The following is a 20,175-nucleotide window of genomic DNA, read 5'->3' on the forward strand; positions in this document are numbered from 1 at the left end:
AGGCGTAAATACACTTTTGGTCCCTACATTTTGGGTCATTTCTCGTTTTGGTCCCTAAACTGATTTTACTCCTATGTCAGTCCCTAATTTTTCAAAATCGTTTTTAAAATAGTCCCTACCGTCAACCGGGTCACGGAATAAGCTGAGGTGGCAAACGGAAGTGCCAGGTGGCATGTTAAATCTGATGTGGCTAATAAAATAATAATAAAAAAAATTATTTGGCTTTTAAAAAATAACACATCAGCATTTTAATAATAAAAAATTCATGTCAGAAAATTTAAAAATAAAATAAAATAAAAAAACAAACCTTAAATCTCATTAAATTAAATAATTAAATTTGTATTTTTTAATTGCTTTTAATTGTTTTTTTTTTTTTTGGAAGAACATAAGAACATGTTCTTTCTTAACAGAACTAACACAATCAAACTCAACAAATTCTAACACAATCAACACCGAATTCTACAGCAAATCAAACCCATAAACTAAAAAAAAAAAAAAAAAAAACTAATCTCCAACAACCCAAAACTAGAAATTTTCTTGGGAAACAAACACAAAAAAAAAAAAAAAAAAAAAAAAAACCCAAAAATTCAACAAAGACCCATGCCCGAATCTCCATAGCTTTTTCAGTTTAAATCTGGGTTTCGTTTGGATCCGTGATTAACCGAAGCTCCATCGGTGTTGGCGTTTTGTTTGGATCATCTTGCTTCAACGAATCACCTCCACCGTTGCCCCACCAGCCACAACCACAAACCACAGCAGCCATAACCCAACAACCTTCCTCTTCCACCACTTCTCAATCCGCAACCACCAACCACAGCCAAACAAAAAAAACCCACGAACCACAACCCACAGCCAAAAAAACCCATGAACCAAATCAGCCACGGCCCACGGCCAAATCAGCCACGATCCATGGCAAAAAAAAAAAAAAAACCCACGAACAATGAACCAGTCAGACCCACGAACTAATCGAAACCATCGAAGCACAGTCAGCCACGATCCACGGCCAAACCGACAGCAACACCATCGAGCACATCCTCACCCACGAATCTGACCACCATAAAGTTCAAACCCATATCATAGCCAACAAAAACCCATGAAATCAGACCCACGACCCGCCGGAGCACAACCACAAAATCAGACCCACGAATCGCCGGAGCACAACCACGAAACCACCAAGAACAATCGCAAGTCACGGGAGTGAGAGAAGGGAAATAGAAGGTAGAGAGAGAAAGAAGAGTCAGAGTGCATGAGAGCTAGAGAGAGAGAGTGAGGGTCGAAGAGAAGAGAGGTTATGTGTGGAGAAGAGAAATTATAAGCCATGGGTTTGATTTACTGGATGTTTATGGGTTTGATTTCTTGGATTTATTGGGTTTGATTTGGGGAAGAACATGAAGCATGAAGTTCATGTCCTGGTGAAGAAGAAGAACAATGTTCTTCTGAAAAAGTTTTTTCTTTTTTTGTTTTTTATTTTAAATTTTTTCAGTTTAATATTTTTAAAATTATTTTTATTTTTTTATTAATTAAAATGTGACTTGTCATTAAAATGCTGACATGGATGCTGATGTGGTAGCCACATTAGATCTAACATGCCACCTGGCACTTCCGTTTGCCACCTCAGCTTATTCTGTAACCCGGTTGACGGTAGAGGACTATTTTAAAAACGATTTTGAAAAATCAGGGACTGACATAGGAGCAAAATCAGTTTAGGGACCAAAACGAGAAATGGCCCAAAATGTAAGGACCAAAAGTGTATTTACGCCAAGAAAATATACATTGAACTAGTTGCAAACTCGTGCTACGCACGGGAACCTACCTGTTTGTGTGGTAAACTAAAATAATTATATAAAATCTTAAATTGATTATGAATTTATACCATTACATGAATTTCTCCTATTTGACTTCAATTTTTGTTACAATTTGATAAAGAAGTTATTGCTTCAATGTGTAATAGCTTGTAAAAAATCTACCAATTGGTTTCAGATATTAAAATTTTGAAAGGCCAAAAAATATTAAAGAATCAAAAGATTCACTGCCTATAAATTATTGAAATAAAACAAAATATATATAACTGCACAATAAAGAAATATAATAGAAAAATAGGTTACCTTTCAAAAGAATATATATTTCATGGTATAACCTTTGAAATCTGCTAAACAGGTTCAGATATTGCACTAACTAATGCAAAAATGTAGATGTTAAAACTTTCAAAATACCAATAAAAAAAATACAAATATATATATATATATATACCCAAAGGAGAAATATGAAAGAATGATGAACTAACCTCAAAAGAATAAGTCATAGCTATAGTTGTTGAAATCTACAAGACAGTTTCAATTATTACAAAAAATGAATCGAAAAAATTGGCAGTTAAAACTTCCACCGAGAAGATTTAGTGCATAGAAATTACAAAAATAAAACAAAAAAATATATGACTACACAATAGTGAAATATAAGAGAAAAATGAGTTACTCTCAAAAAAGGATTTTTTTTTTTTTTTCCAATTAGCATCATTTTAGCAACAATTTCATTAGTTGGCATGTTTTTGAAACATTATAGCAAACAAGCATCTCAAGTTCAATGAAGGAAATTGAGTCTCACACACTCCATTTTGATGCTCTGGAAGGTTGATGTGGAAATTTTTATACAAGTAGAACTTGAGTATTAAAGACTCAAGTCCTTTTTTAAGTTTTACAGATCTGTGAAATGAAGAAGAAGAAGAAGAAGAAGAAGAAAGAAGGAGAAGAAGAAGGTAAAGAACAGACCCATACTCACGGAGAAGAAGAAAACACACAGCAAAACCAAACCCGCCCGGTGAAGTCCCTTGTAAAAATCAAACCCACCCACCTGTTGCCATCTTTATGAACTCACCTGCAAAACCAAACCCACTTGCAAAACTCTTTCTTCTTCTTCTCCAAAACAGAATCTCCACGTGTACAAAAGATCCACATCAGCCTCTACTAGAGCATTAAAATTGAGTGTATTAGACTCGAGTTCCTTCATTGAACCTGAGTCTAAGAAACTCGAGATGCTAATTTGCTAAAATGTTTCAAAAACATGCTAACAAACAAAATTGTGGCTAAAATGATACTAAATGGCAAAAAAAATACCTCAAAAGAAATTTAATGAGATTTAAGGTTTGTTTTTTTATTTTATTTTATTTTTAAATTTTTTGACATGAATTTTTTATTATTAAAATGCTGATGTGTTATTTTTTAAAAGCCAAATAATTTTTTTAATTATTATTTTATTAGCCACATCAGATCTAACATGCCACCTGGCACTTCTGTTTGCCATCTCAGCTTATTCCGTGACCCGGTTGACGGTAGGGACTATTTTAAAAACGATTTTGAAAAATTAGGGACTGACGTAGGAGTAAAATCAGTTTAGGGACTAAAACGAGAAATGACCCAAAATGTAGGGACCAAAAGTGTATTTACGCCTATTTTCTTATTTTACACCTTTATATAATTAGCCTGTGCATCACAACATAATCTTAGTATTACACTAAGACATAAGACTTCCTAAAACTTATTATTATTACCACTATGCACCTTTGGCATAATTAATGGTTATTTCACTAATATAAATGCTTGTAGAGTGCGAGGGGTAAGAACTGGAATTCAAGTTTTCAGAAGGGAGCTTCTCACAATTATACACTTAGATTAGGCTAGAGTAGAATTTTTATTTTGTATGAAAAAATTATTATTATTATATTTTCTATTTGGTAACAAAACCAACCTTAGATGTGGCTTTGACAGTGAACCATGGCATTTTGAATGCCATTGCAAGAATTTTTTTGCTTTTTCTTTTATGTTTTATTTTAATTTAAAATCATGGCCCGAGGGCCTGAGCTAACAAGTAATAATCGAGTGCAAAAGGTTGTATCATTTTCGATTTTTTTTTTGGAAAGCAATACGTGACATTATTAGCTGCCATTGATTGGCTTTGCATAGTCTGTGCTTTCCCTGTATTACTTGCAACTAGCTGCTCTTTTGATAGGCACATATTTTTATTTTTAAATCTTTTGATAGACACAAATTTGTCTCACATAAAGAGTATTTTAAACAATGTTCAACACGTTAACAACGAGTAAATAATATTATTAAGTTAGAAGTGATTTTAAGATTCACGAGATAGAGAAACCTATATATCTAGCAGAATCTTTCAAGAGAAAATTTTTATAAGCTTTATATATGAAAAATAAACACAAGAAAATATTAAAATTTACTGACAAGAATACAGCACAAAGGAATGAATTTAAAAGGACTTGTGGTCACATAAAGTAGAACACCAAAGATGAGTTTAAAACCGTTAAAATGAACATTCATAAAAAAAACCGTTAAAATTAACATTGAGCTAATGAGCTCACATGATTTAAAACATTATAAGCCTTCTAAAAATGCATCAGTTAGTTGTCCAAGTTTCTTTCTGCAAAAGTTAGATTAATCTAATAGTTTGAGGCCTGCAAATGTTCAATTTAATCAAGCTCCATGGAATTAGTAAACATTTTTTTTTTCCAATTCAACAATTTGGCACCATAGTACTAGTAGGAAACAGGCGAACGCCTTTGCAACCGTGTAGGGAAAGAAATTCAAGTCAATACCGATGGCCGAACATGGTCTCAGTCCTTTCAAATTAATGTATGGGCTGTTTCTGGGACCAATTTAATTTAGACCACATAAAATTAAGGGCTTGTTTGGTATACTATTTTAAACACATATTTTCAATTTTTAAATAACATTACATGTATTCTTACACATTTTTTCACCTATACGTATTTTCAAAAAAACTGAAAATTATTGTTTAAACATACGTACCAAATGGGCCCTCAATATATGCATTCTTGTGTGTATAAATATCCACTCATTTCATCAATTTACCAGCTCATACCACTTGCCTCTCAATTTTCCACCGTCTTTCTCTTCATGTTCAGCATAGGGAAAATGAATCCATTTCTGCCATTTTTCCTTGCCTCGTTTTTGTTCTTCATCTCACATTCTTAAACTACTTCAAATACTTCCTCTCAACATCGTTGCCTTCCTAACCAGAGCTCTGCTTTGCTGCAACTAAAGCAAGAATTTTTTGAAAAGAGGACAACTTCTGATTACTACTATGTTGATTCTTCTTTTCCAAAGATGAAGTCTTGGAAGGCAGATACTGATTGTTGTTCCTGGGATGGGGTAGCATGCAATGCCGAAAATGGTCACGTCATAGACTTAGACCTGAGCAACAGTGGGCTTTATGGGTCTGAGAGAACTTCAACTAGCCTATGCGAACATTTCATCCTCAGTACCTCAATCCCTGGTAAATTTATCTTCTTTGACATCTCTTTCTCTTTCTAACTGCAGTTTGCATGGGCAATTTCCCACAAATATTTTCCTGATGCCCAAGCTGCAAACCATTGATCTATCATTGAACGACCTTCTCACTGGCTTTCTACCGGAATTTCATTCTGGCAGTTCCTTGGAGCTATTGGATCTTGCCTCCACAAGTTTTTTTGGGAAAATGCCCAATTCAATCGCCAACCTTGAGTCCTTGATTATATTGGATCTTTCTTCTACAAAGTTTTCCGGGGAAATTCCCCATTCGATTGGGAATCTGACTCAGCTTTCTGAGCTCTCTCTCTCCGACAACAATTTCCACAGTCAACTTCCATCTACATTGGGAAACCTTGCAAATCTCATGTTTCTATCTCTTGACAATAACCTTTTCCATGGGGAAATGCCGTCTGGAAACCTTACACAACTAGAATTTTTATTCCTTTCTAATAACAGTTTTGATGGCAGGTTACTTGTTTCACTAACAAATCTCACTCAACTCCAACGTATAGATCTCTCCCAAAATCAGTTGATAGGTCCAATCCCGTTTGAAATAGGCAGACTTCCCCAATTAGCTTCCATCCTTTTAAGTTCTAACTCACTCACTGGGACCATCCCGTCATCTTTGTTTACAATGACTTCATTGAATATCCTAGATCTATCCCAAAATCGATTGACTGGCCCTCTCAAATTTCAAAATATCTCTTCATCCCAATTAACTTTGATCTCCTTAAGTTCTAACTCACTCACTGGGACCAACCCGTCATCTTTGTTTACAATGACTTCTTTGACTGACCTAGATCTATCCCAAAATCAATTGACTGGCCCTCTCAAATTTCAAAATATCTCTTCCACCCTCCCAAAATTCACACGTTTGAAGTTGTCTTCTTGCAACTTACGTGAATTTCCGATTTTCCTAAAAGTTCAAAATGAATTAATTGATCTAGACCTTTCTGATAACAAAATTAAAGGCAAAGTACCTAAATGGTTCTTGAATGTTGGGAAGGAGACATTGCAATCATTGAATATTTCTTTTAACCTTTTAAGTGGTTTTGAACAGCCTCCAATCATTCTTCCTTGGAAAAGTCTGGAATATTTAGACTTGCGTTCTAACATGTTTCAAGGCTTGCTTTCAATTCTCCCATTGTCTACAACATATTTTTTTGCCTCAAACAACAATTTGACTGGAAGAATCCCTCCAATGATTTGCATGCTAAAAGATCTTCAAGTCCTTGACCTATCTAACAACCAGTTGATTGGTCAAATTCCACATTGTTTAGGTAACTTCAGCAGTTCCCTTTCAGTATTGAATATGAGAAACAACTGCTTCCAAGGAGAATTACCTGGAACATTCACAAAGGAAAGCAATTTGAAGACACTAGACTTGAGTCTCAACCAAATAAAAGGGAAGATTCCACAGTCATTGGTAAACTGTAAAATGCTAGAGCTTCTAAATCTTGGAAATAACAAGTTGAACGACATCTTCCCCTTTTGGTTGGAATCTTTGCTAGAGTTGAAAATTCTTATCTTGCGAGCAAATGGATTCCATGGTCCTATTGGGAGTCCTCATACCAATTTTGGCTTTTCCAAGTTGCACGTTATCGATCTCTCTCACAACAATTTCTCTGGCATGTTACCATCAAAGTACTTCAACACCTGGAATGCAATGCAATTGGCCTCTGAAAAAAGTGATTCAAAACCAGAGTACATGGGGGATCACTCGGGTTATTATGAAGACTCAATAAGTGTTAATAATAAGGGAGCGGAAATGAAACTGGTAAAGATCTTGACCATCTTCATAGCTATTGATTTCTCTAACAATAGATTTTATGGAGAAATTCCAAATACCATGGGAAATCTCAAGGTATTGATTGTACTCAACCTATCAAGCAACAGTTTCACAGGCACTATCCCATCATCCTTTGGGGACCTAACTCAGCTCAATTCTTTGGATCTCTCGCAAAATAAGTTACTAGGGAAAATTCCTCAACAACTAATAAGTCTCACATTTCTTGCATATCTAAACCTCTCTCATAACCAACTTACAGGTCCAATTCCTCAAGGTAGACAATTTGCAACATTTGAAAATTCCTCATTTGAGGGGAACTCGGGATTGTGTGGCTTTCCAATGTCCAAGAAATGTGGAAATATTGAGATACCAACTTTTGAGCTCAAACAAGAATCATCATTTGGAGAAGGATTCAATTGGAAAGTGGTAGTGGTGGGATATGCTAGCGGACTGGTAATTGGATTGGTTCTTGGACATGTTATCATCTCAAGGAGGCCGGATTGGTTTACAAGAACTTTTGGGTGAACCTACACAAGTGAAGATGAATGTAGTAGACTAGTAAAAGCACTTGTTTTTTTTTTTTTTTTTTTATTATAGTAATTGTAATAGTTGTATATGAGAGTTCAAAAGATAAACTTGGTTTAGCCGAGAACCTTGTAGTTTTGTGGTATTGTCTAGTTGTCTCATCTTTGGCTACATCTTGTTGTACTTTTTAACACAGAATATTTATTCCAGAAAGGCCAAACTCTTCGTTAATATGCTCTGATTCAAAGAAAATTTTCTTCTTCATAAGAAGTACTCAGGAAATTTTCTTAACCCATAAGACGTAACAATAAAGTTTTATCTTGAACATTCATTTGGTACATGTATAACATAGCAATTAAAAAAAGTCCAACTCTTTGGTGAGAACTTCTTAATGAGTCTACATAGGTTAAAATGAATATGAGCAAACTATTGAACTTTTAGTACAAGATTCAATAAAGTGGTAGATTCTTCTTAACTTGGAGTGTATGGAATTTTCTTTCCCACAAATGTTACTACTTTTCTTCATATAAACCCGAGCAGAGCTCATACGCCATGATATATGTATGAACTATGAAGTGTAACTATACAAGTAGTTATTCATGATAATGGTCGTGTTGCTGTACGCGTGACGAATGGTCTGGCGTGTCAATTAATCCATGGTAGGTGTCACAATTGCACTGGTTGTGTTGCTGTGACATCATGGTGAGACTCACAATTGCACTTCACATGCAATTCACACTAGACAAAAAGGGAGGATGAAAATTTATAAGGGAAGAACTTACCGGAAAAATACATTATATCCTCGAAACTTTAATTGTCATTGTCAAGATGACTTTGTAGAAAACCTAGTCAATACGGTCATTATAGTCAATATATTGTTTGTCAAGACTAAAGGAACCGAAAGTTGTAGATATATAGAGATTGCATTTGACATTTTGACTCATTTTGAATAAGATTGATTACCATTTTTTTTTTCTACTTTTGCTCATATTACTTCTAAGAGGTGGGTTCAAGTTATACCTATTGTAATTGTGTAACTCTAAATAATAGTGCACCGCCTAATAACTTTTTATTAGATTAATATTTCAAAAATCTCGCATTTGAATTACATATTCACTATGTTTATAATACACATACCAAATTTTGTATCAATTGGATACTATTTACCATTTGATCTTAAAATCCATTTTTATGCAAAATTTTAAATGCAAGACTTTGAAATTTTAATATTTGATAGATGATATGGTTATTGATCTCAAATCGCCTTAAAATTATGCAAGCATGTAGTGTAAGAAAAAAAAAATTAATCTAATAATGGATTTGTCAAATCTTAAAAAATTCCATAAAAAAAAATAATAAAATAACTGATGTAACGTAACTTAGAAGTACACGAAGTATAACTTAAACCAACTTTACTTCCAATATTATTTTCTTTCATTCTTTTTAGGTGAAATGATGAGATTAAGAAAAGATAAATAAGAAGACACACTTCATATGCAAGAGTGAGCTTTTTTCGATAAAAATATAATTTAGGGTTTAAATCCTCTTCTCAATTATCGAATTATTTATAAAAAATATTTACTACCAAAAAAAAAGACCAAAAATTTTGAAGGCTTAAAATATAATTTAGCAAAAAAAAATTTTGTTTCTTTAAGCTAACACTGTAACACGTGTAACCCCTCAATGATGCCCTTCTTCCCAACAGAACATGAACATCAGTTCCTTTGGTTCTAGCCTCCAAGTAGTGACTATTTTGGGAGAAGAGAGATTCTCAGGTGTTGTTTGGATTTTGCCAAACTCATATCTCATATCTCAAAAAAACTGAGTTTTGTTAACTCATATCTCAAAATCTGTGAGCCCCACATGCATAAAGTTTGTTTGGCTTTTTTCCCGGATGTGAACTTAGTTAACAAAACTGAGATTTTTGGGATATGAGATATCAAACTTGGAAATTCCTCCGGGTTGTTTTCAATTTTTTTGAGTTTTGAGTTATGTTAACTTAGTGGCATTTTTCGTAATTTACAGCACAATTGGGTCTCACGGAGTAGAGTGTTGTTCCATCACTGCAGCAACAAATGCTCCAACGGGTAGTATTTTCTTCTTCTTTCTTTTTCTTTCTTTCTTTCTTTCTTCTTCACAGACTCACTCCAACGGCATTTTGTTCTTCTTCTTCATTCTTTTTCTTTCTTTTCTTCTTCACAAAAACACCAAATATACTTTATTAAAAAAAAAAAAAAAAACCACTTGGGTACCGATTTCTCAAACCCAAAAAATCAAACCCATAAACACATGAGTTAGATCATACACACTAACACAGAAACACAAACCCACAAGCATGTTCACCATGGGTCTGACTCCATAGTTGCCGCTGCTTCAAGATTTCACAAACCCACAAACATCCTCTGTGGCTGCCACCCTCTCCCTTGCTGCCGCTGCTTCATGATTTCACGAGCTCGACCTCCCTCGCCGTAGCTGTTCCAAAGAAAGACGAATGGGAAAAAAAAGAAAAAAAAAAGGAGATCGGCGCTGGGTTGAGAAGGTGGGAGATCAACACCAATCGACGCCGCCGTTACAAGTCGGAGGATCAACATTGATCAGTGCCGTCGCTACACTGATCAACACCGATCGTCTTCTATCTTAACTGGGTTCAGGTTTGTGTTGGGAGAGTAACATGGCAATGGTAACAAGGAGAAGAAAATGAAATGAAAAGAGTTGAGGGAGGCGGGTAGGCTAACTATACTCACTGACATGTGCTCAGGCAGTGGGTCCCACAAACAGTAGAAAATTTTGAGTGATGAGAAGCTGAAAATATGTGCCAAACGGTGGGGTTGGAAAAATTGGAAAATTTTAAGTGATGAGTGATGAGTGATAAATGATATTTGATTGACATGAATTTTTTTTAAAAATAAAAATCCTTAATCTGAAAACTCAATGGGTGAAGGGGAATAGGGAATTTTGATGATTTTCTCCATTGTGTCGAGAAATGAAATTGATGTGTTTCAAACTATAAAAATTATGTATGGGGTGAGAGTGTTGAATTTTTGATATTGGGTGTAGGGCCAAACCATAAACTTGAAGAAAATTTTTGAAAAAAAATCTGTACTTTCCTTGTGCGCAGTCACTTTAATTGACTAAATGAGTTTGGAGAATGCTTAATATGAATATTAGAAAAGGAATTTGATGTTTGGTTAGAATGGGTATATGTTTTAGGTGATTTAGAGTTCTGCTATGGTTGTTGGGAAACATGGGCAAAGAGAGGGGCTGACTTTTGGGAGTTGTTGTGGCTTAATTTTGAGGATTTTAGGGATAGATTTAAGAATTTTTGCCTTGAGTGGTGATATGAGTTGTCATTGGGTTAAAATTATCACATTTTGGTTTAGATTGCACGATGTTGAGTAAATTAGAGAATCAAGTATGAGGGGTTTACATCTAGTCAATTGGTGTTGTATGTGTCATTGCAGTGAGGAAATGGTAGATCATCTTTTGATCCATTGTGAGATTGCTTATGCTTTATGGAGTGAACTGTTTATGATTTTTTGGATTCATTGGGTTTTGCCAGACAAGGTAGCATCCTTGCCCTTCTTTTTGGATGGCGCAATTGATTTGAAAAGCATTCCTCGAATGTGTGGAATTTGGTGCCAGCATGTGTGATGTGGTTAGTGAGGAAGGAGTGAAACAACCTTACATTTTAGGAGACTGTGAGACCTATTGATCAATTGATTGCGCTTGGACATGGCGTTTTACCAATTGTACTTTGATTTTTGATTTCCAACTTTCTCTCAAGTCTTTTGAATAATTTGTCTCTATTTTTTCAAGGTACTTTATGTTCATCATCGTGAACATAGAGTAGTCCTTTTCATTTTCAATAAGATTCTATTACTTATCAGAAAAGGGAAAAAAGAAATTAAAGCGTAGTGGTAGCTGAAGTAGTGATTTGGATTGCCAAAGAAATTCAAAACATAGGAGGTTAGTAGGAACCATCTTAATACCATATCTAAACCTTTGAGAAATATGGCCTGATCTTGGTCGCAGCCTTATGACAGGAAATTTAGCAGTAAGGGTGTTTTTGTTATTATTATAGTATCCTGAGATAGTGTCTAATAGTGTGATGTGTTGATGTGCTTATTGATGTATCATTGAACCCATCGTTATAGGTTCTAACTAGTGGGTTTTGGAGGGCACTGATGTTGGCTACTAGTGAGACTTTAAGGTAAGAAGTATTTGTTAATTTGGGAATTTTTCTCAAAATGGTTTTGTTTATCAAACTTTTGTGTTCATAATGGGGGATAATTTTTTTTTTATTTATTAAAAAAAGGGATAATCATTTATGCATACATATACATGTCATCCCTTTACTCCTTAAATACTTGCTATGGATATGATAAGAAATCTTTGGATAATTGTTTGCTTTCAAAATTCTGTGGGACGAGCTAGATACCTTATGTGTGTTGTGATACATTATGGTGATTTAAAAGTTACATGTGTTTCTCTAGATAATTTCTCTCAATTTACTCAACATGTTTGATACCTTATGTGTGTTGTGAATCTTGAGATACATATTTTCACAAATGAGTGAAATCTTAAAAGAAGGATTTTGTTTTATAAGTAGCTTGTACCCCCACACACCAAAGTTAGCGACTCCTACGTACTGAGCTTTCTCATCCCTATGAGCAAAATCTTAAAAAAAGAGTTTTCTTTTTTTTTTTTTTTTCCTCCCTTGGATAGCATTATTGTTTTTAGTAAGAGTATATAACAATCATACAGAATTCTCGGTTAAAATGAGTGTCCATATTCTGTATCCAAAAGAACTAGAAATACTAAAAGGTTTAATGCCACAAGTAAACTAGGTCAATTGAGCTTTGAGCAAACTACTCTTTAGATAAGCCATTAGTGGATAAAACAAAAGGGCATGCAGGCTTACGTTTCTTCTTCCAACAATTTTTATATGGAGTTAAATTTGTTGTTTAGGATGTTAGCTTTCACTTGTGATTCTTATGGATTCATTGAACTATAGTTCTATATCTAGTTTATTTTAATAGAATTTTTCATTCATTAAAAAAAAATGCAGGGTAATCATGACAAAAAGGATTCCAATTGTTTAGCAGGCAGAAGCAACGTGTAGCCATTGGACATCCAAGATATCACTTTAGATTAGGCTACAAATGCTTAATCTGAACAAGTGATTTAAGATGCACTAGACTAAATGATGGTGAACCAGATTATAGCTAATGGCCCATTGATTACCTGCAAAAGAAGACACAGATGTAATTATAGTGGTTTAAAATTAAGTTATCAAAAAGAGAAGCTTGAGACTTTGATTGTGAACTTCCAATGTCAACAGTTTGAGAATGGCTTATGTTTTTCTACAGTATAGAGTAGCAATAAATAACTCTTCATCATCGAGTCTGTTTGTAAGGTAGATTATTCCCCTTGTAATCCTTTTTAGTTTAATGACATTGCTGTTTATCCCAAATAAAAAAAAAAAAAAAAGTTAAGGTGGATATTAGTTAAATAACTCGTTATCAACTCTTTTCTTCAATTTTAATTGATTCTACATAATATGCTGCTTGTTTCATGATTGCCTTTAATGTCCAGGCATTTAGCGAATCTTTAACTCACATGTTCAAGCACATATGAAGTTGATAGCTAATACCGGCCTTCTAGGAATTTCATCAACTAACAATGATCCTGCACTTCACTACACGAGGGAAATTCTAGATTTAGTTTTAAATCCAAGACCTGCGGAAGAGGACTATTAGTATTACAAAATACAAATGATCTCTACTGCTTGGTCTTCTCCTGTTGGTAGTAATGTTCGAAAATTGCCTACTCCAGAGTTGTCATATCGTTAAGGCTGTTCATCTTTGCAACTATTACTAGATTTCATGGATCACTTTTAAATCTACAATTGTAATTTGGTAGTAAGCTCTGGTTTGAGCTTTCATTTTCTTTAATAGGATTCTTGATGCAGGACAACCTAGACTTCCCACCTAGATTAACAACTAATCATAACCAAACTCAAATACTAATCTAAATTAAACAAATAACTGCGTTACAACTTGAAATTATCCACAGAAAATCTAAAATGAAATATTGAAATAATTTTTGGTTATGCTCCTGCATCAATTCTTTATTACTTATTCAAAAAAAATAAAAAATAGAGCTAGACTGTAACTATTCAGTGGTTGGTTATTTCTTCATGAACATTCATCATCTTTTTCTTTTTCTTTTTCTTTTATTATATTTCCCTGTGTTGTATCTAATCATTGAGGAGAACTGAGCACGTTGTTTGTACCATTTTCAATTTATCAATTGAAGCTAGATTCCAAATTCAAATGACTCTATTCTAACTTTTGATTATCACAATTACCTTTTCATTCTTTCTCATATTTCATTTTTTATTTTTGGTGTGAACCATTATTGGCTATATGTACCAAATTTGCTTCTAGATTAAGGATTGGCAAAGAGACCAATGACTAGATCTAAAAAAAAAAATTTGATGTCCAATCCAATCCTCGATATAGGCAAAATCATGGAAGTAGAAGTTGAGCAAAGCATTAAAAATGTTGACAGCAGTAGAAGAGAGAGAGAGAGAGAGGCATGTTAAAACTAGCAGGCTAAATTACAAAATTTACCTTTCGTTCAAGAAAAGCTTTACTTTACTTTTCTTTTTCATTTTTTTTTTTTAATCCAATTCACTTTTGTAACTTTAAGTTTGTTCAATTCTATCTTCTAATTTTTGACTTTATTCAATTAAGTCCTCTCATTAAGTACCCAAACAAAACAACCCAGTATTTGATTTTTTTTTTTTAAATTTCTTTTATTAAAAAAAATTCATAAAATTAAGGTCAGATTACACTTTTTCACCCAAAACTATCACCATGATTACATTTCACCCCATGAACTATCAAAATGCACAGACCCCCAAATTATAATTCTATTTCGATATTTCCTTTGTCTTTATTGTATGTTTTGGTCTTAGTATAATAGAATTCATGGAACACAATTCATAGAAAAAATTCAATTTTTTCTTGATATAACTGATACAAGTCTGTTTGAATTGTGTTCAAATTCAGATCAAGTTGAGATGGAAAACTGTAATGGAGTAGTTGTAGTCTCAGCAATCTTCAATGACCACGACAAAAGAGGGTACTTTTTGAAGAAGGCTGAAAGTGCTTATTGTTTTTGTTTTAATTTATTTGTCCAATATATGGGTGTTATGTGCAGATGAAGGACTTAATCATATTGTTGGAAGTGCATACTATGTTGCGCACCTGAAGTCCTACATAGTCGTATAGTCTGGAAGCAAGAAGATATATGGAGCATTGGAGTTGTAACCTACATCTTATTATGTGGAAGCTGGCCGTTTTGGGCACGGACATAATCTGGAATTTTTCGTGCGGTACTAAAAATCTGGATTTGTGGAAGAGGCTGCACGCATGAGAGACAGGGAGAGAGATGTGAAATAAATTGGCTTTTGTTTTAATTGATTTTGAAAAAGGGTGTTTCCGTATTTTAAGTTTGTTTCACCTAAGCAAGATGCATGTGCTTGTCATGTGTAGTAGCATTCCGTTAAACATAACAACAAAAGTAACACCGGGGTACAAAGTGTCATAGTTTAGTATGCAAAGTATGTATTCGAATAGTTTAGAGAGTAAAGTGTAACTTAGTGCATAGTTTAGGGTGGTAAAATGTAATTTCCTCCGAAATTTAGCATAAGGGTATTTTTAAAATTGGGATTGATCATGCATTTCAATAGTTTAGGAATGAGAAAGTATAATTTTGCTCTCAAATTAAACTCTGTTTAACAACAAGAGGCAGTGGAGTTTTGTTTTTTTTTTTTTTTTGGGAGATTTCAATGGAATTTTGTATACATTAAACGGTTTGGGTTAATAGAAGCAAGGGAATAGATATTTGAAGAATTAGGGTATTCTTTATTGCTGAGAAATGAGAATGGAGGTGCAATTTACAAAAGATAAAATGAGGCTAGAATGCTTGAACGTTTTGTTTCACCGTGTGCTTCTATAGTCGAATTTACATTTGTACGTACTTTCTATCAACCGTGTATTGTGAAATTTTAATAATCATTTAAGCACTCTAATTGAGGGGATAAGTTTCTAAAAAAAAAAAAAAATAAATAAATAAATAAATTGAGGGATTAAACTGAAACTGCAAGACTTTTGGAGGGCAATGGTATCACATATTCTTCAATAGGGTAATCATCCTACTCATTTATTGGCACAATATGCTAGACATATTATTGGTTATGTAACTTGGATAGAGGAAACTCCTTATATGGTTGAGTCTACTGTGACTCATGATGTAATGTTGTTATCTTTGTCTTAATAAAGGTTACAGTCTTCTTATAATTTTTTTTTAAATATAAATAGGAATGCAATTTAAGTTTGGTATTTTAGCTAATTTTTAGTCAAAGAGATTAGTACACAAAATTTGCACCAAAAACTATTCTCCAAAGAAGCAGCTAGAAGTTTCATCTTCATCGTCAAAGAAAAATGATGAAGAAAAGTGAAACTGGGTTGGGAGGGAGAGAGGGAGCAATGATAGGAACTTACACATATTTTTATAGATTTTTATGTGAGAATATTTTTTCAAAAAATCAATTTTCATTTGTTAATTATACACTTAATAAAATTTTTTTAACAAAATTGGACAAAAGACCTTAATTGAATAAATTTAAAACTCAAAGAACTCAATTGAACGAAAATAAAAATTAAAGCACAAAAAATGAATCAGTCAAATTTAACATGTACCATTTGCATTTCTGCAGCCTCTAAGGATACTTGGGTTTGAGTCTCGCCAATTAATGAGATGGGCCTGGGCTTAAAAATACCCTTGTGTGCGCATACGGGGCTATTAGAGATGACACTCCCTCCTTCAACTTGTTTTTTATCATAAAAAAATTTCGAGCAAAGGAAGGGAAATATTGAGTGATAGGAAGGAGCGAGGGAAGAGAAATTTGAAGAACTAGTGTTTTGTGTTGTGTTGTTTGTTTCTGAGAAGAATGGAAGTGAAAAGCAGGAAACCCTTTTTCTTCAATAAGGCTTTACTTGAACATAGAGAGCAAGTTTTACAGCGTCAACGTCCCGCTCCGCCCTGCGTTTTGCCTGTCCAAAAATCTCTTCCTTTCATTGGTATCTACATTCTCTCTCTCTCTCTCTCTCTCTCTCTCTGTTTTCATTCATTGCACAAATATTGTCATGCTAATTGAAGGAACTCTATTTGTGGTGGGTAGGATCTCGCAAGCCCTTCTTATATTCAATGGAAGAATTGGCAGATATGACTGACAATTTTAGTGAAAAAAATTTGATTGGAGAAACCTTATTTACCAAACTGTACCGTGGGACAATCCGACAAGACTGGCTTCCTTTTGAAGATTGGGTTGTCACTGTGAAGATTTGGGATTATACTCTACAATCCGACAAGGCTGGCTTCCTTTCATCGTGTTATCTCAACACAAATGAAAGTCTTATAGTATATATGTTTTTTACTTAATTAAGTTCTTGCAATTATTTTTTTGTGTTCCCTGTTTTCGCATTTGAAAGTGATCATTTTTTACATGAGTTGTGACAGGAAGAAGTAATGTTTTTAACACAACCAAGTGCAAAACAACATCCAAATGTGGTAAATTTGTTAGGCTATTGTAATAGACGCTACCTAGAAGCTGTTGTTTATGACCTCAATCCTTTGGATACTGTTCATAACTTGGCTACCACAGGTAATAAGGTATTACTATTGTTGTTCTATTTTTTTGCTATAAGATTGGCACCATCTAAATGTCTCATTTGTACCCAATCCATTGTTACAGGAGAAGTTCTATTTCAATTAAAATCCATTGGTATAAATCTAAATATAATTTTGGTGGTGCGCTAGACTGTTTCCATATCTCGAATTTTGAAATAATAGAAGATGACTCCTAAATTATTGAAAATAGCATATCCTAATATTGCCAATGAGCTCTAGCTCAATTACCACCTCCTCCCTTTACAAGTGCTATGTGGAGGGTGAAGTTGTGGGTTCATGACCCATTGGGTGTGTGAGTAGCTTACCAATTAAAAAAAATTGGCATTTGATATGTACTACAAATCCACTCTAATTTTATATTTTAACTTCTCTCTATGTTTCCGCTTTACTTTAAAATCTATTAATTGTCATTTTTTTCAAGCTTGAATGTGGATTTATATTATGGATGAAGCATCTTAGAAAACATGGGATGGTCCAACTGGTGGTGTAAGATTTATTTTTTTGGGGGTTGGGGGTTCCTTTTTCCAAGAAAAAACCCATTCTTATTTTGAAGTCACAGGTGATTCAGTTGTAATATGGTAAATACATTAGACTTTTGTTGGAACTTAGTGAATTGGTTGTCATTTATCTAGATATGTTAAAATTTGGTAGTAAAGCTATAATTATGAATCATTACTTTTGTAGATAAATTGTTATTACTGTGTCATTAAATTCCTTATGTTTGTGTTTAGGCAGTCTTACTTGGCTTCAAAGGATTAAAGTGGCTCTTGGATTTGCTCGTGCAGTTGAATTTCTTCATGATCCAAAAAAGCCTTATTTAGTGCGCAACATTAACGCAGCTCATATAATTCTTGATCAAGTTCAGTAATTGACTCTTGATAGCTATCAGTAAATCCATCTTTTTCCCTCTTTTTACTCTTTATTTTTGCTTTATACTTGACTTTTTAATGTGATGTTTAGGATTGCAACCCAAAGATATTTGACTTTTCAACCATGAGCGGAGGTATTCTTTGTAAGCTGACTTGCCTCAAAGAGAAATTGTTGACTGTTGGCTATGATGATCCAGAATCCTTTCCCTTAGGTATTGAGGCTTGAAGTTACTTATATGTTTTCAATTCAATGCATGCTTTTAGATTTGTTCATCTAGTATTAGTATTCTATTTTCTTTCTTTTCTTCTCTCTTAATTTTTATGCCGTAGAAGTTGGACAACTTCATTATGGACCAGGCTGTACACAATGTAAAGCATTCATCATGTTTTGACGAGCTATAACAGCATTATGATAAGAGCCTCTAACGGCTTACACTAATGGATTTACCTACAAAAACTGTGCTTTTTGAGTATTTCTTACTGCAAATTGATTATTATGCTTGTCAGGTGGACCAGAGGAAGGTGGATTTGAGGTAACCTACCACGATGTCTTCTCTTTTTGGCATTGTTCTCCTGGGGCTAATAACAAAAAGAATTGTGGACAAGGAAAATATTCCAAAGGCTACTTTGGTTTACCGTTGGGCCTGGAGGCAGTATAGGCCTAATCGTTATCTTGTGCATGAAAGCCTTGTTGAAGACCCTGGCTTTTATGCTTCTAATGGAATAATGATAACTGAGCTTGCCATGCGCTGTATTCAAAGGGAACTTGATAAGCGTCCTACCATGAAGGATGTTGTCAAGCGTCTGGAGGGGTTACAAGCTGTTCAACTTTATGGCAATGTAGTTGGAATGTGAAATGTGGGGAAGATCGACTTGCTTGTAAGTCGAGGCTAGGCTTTGGGTTAAAGTAGAGTATACTTGTCCCCTACCAAGGTAAAGGATACTTGTCCTGTAATCGAAGTGTGAATTTGGGATCTTACTATGCTTTAACAGATATAAACTGGGCTGAGATTATTTAAACACCATGAAAGGAAAATGTTTTTTTTGAAAACTGAATTTCGAAGGATTCCCATCTTTCTTTTTTTGATTTTGTTGTGCGTATTGGGTGAAATAAATCTGTTTATACAAGGTTAAAGAAGAGAGAGAGAAGATAATATGACACAAGGAATTTACGTGGTTCGGCAATACGCCTACGTCCACGGGAGGCGACAGAATAATTTTCACTATAGTTTGGAGATTACAACAATGACTTGAAACTACTCTTACACAAACCCAAACCCCAAATACACCCTTGGTTCTCTCACAAACAAATAGAGAACACCCTATTTTATTTAGGCAAATTGCAAGACACAACTTCCTAACTCTGGTGCACACACACAGAAGAAGTTATTTTGCTATCTCCCTAGCTCACCCTTGCATGCTTTCATTTGCTCCACACATATTGTATTTATAGGTAATCCTTCAGCCGAAATTCCACCTTTAGAGCACACTAGAGACTTCTTTTTGATAAGGAATTCAATAATAGTGGCTAAGCATTTATTCCCAAGAATTCTTATATTTCAGCTATGTATGTATTTATTGCTCAAGTGTAGTTCATTGCCAAGAAGTCATACATTTCGGCTGGACCAAAAGAATGCATGAATACTTGTTCAAGTTAGTTTTCTTCCTTGCTGTTTCTTGATGATTCATGAATGCAAGAAGTCAAATGTTTTGGCCAAAAGGTGAAGTTTGTAGAACATGCAAGACTTCTATCAAAGAAGTCAATAATTTGGCCTATGGCTTGACATGGAATCTTCTTACAACTTCTTGCAACTTCTTGATGGTTTGTAGTTTAATTGTCAAGCCACCAATTTGACAATTCAAGCCATTCTAACAAATCTCCACCTTGGCTTGAATTGTATCAAGCTCC

The 20,175-nt window shown here is 34.2% G+C and overlaps 1 protein-coding gene and 1 long non-coding RNA gene across 2 annotated transcripts; both read left to right on the top strand.

The window, feature by feature from the left end:
* Nucleotides 1–5,244: 5,244 nt before the first annotated feature.
* On the top strand, nt 5,245–7,635 carry LOC112022648 (receptor-like protein 7). The gene has a single exon (XM_024055266.2). It carries the CDS (start codon nt 5,245–5,247, stop codon nt 7,633–7,635), a length of 2,391 nt encoding a protein of 796 aa, XP_023911034.2.
* Nucleotides 7,636–17,960: 10,325 nt separating this feature from the next.
* On the top strand, nt 17,961–19,271 carry LOC136064707 (uncharacterized). Its single transcript, XR_010626305.1, has 3 exons — nt 17,961–18,256; nt 18,358–18,478; nt 18,774–19,271. It is a non-coding gene; the product is annotated as an uncharacterized LOC136064707 (long non-coding RNA).
* Nucleotides 19,272–20,175: the final 904 nt, after the last annotated feature.

Source organism: Quercus suber, unplaced genomic scaffold (genome assembly GCF_002906115.3).
Source record: "Quercus suber isolate HL8 unplaced genomic scaffold, Cork oak 2.0 scaffold_742, whole genome shotgun sequence".
In the NCBI taxonomy this organism is placed as follows: Eukaryota; Viridiplantae; Streptophyta; class Magnoliopsida; order Fagales; family Fagaceae; genus Quercus; species Quercus suber.

Coding starts and splice junctions, on each gene's coding strand:
- LOC112022648 (XM_024055266.2), top strand. CDS start 5,245: ATGGGTCTGAGAGAACTTCAACTAGCCTATGCGAACATTTCATCCTCA.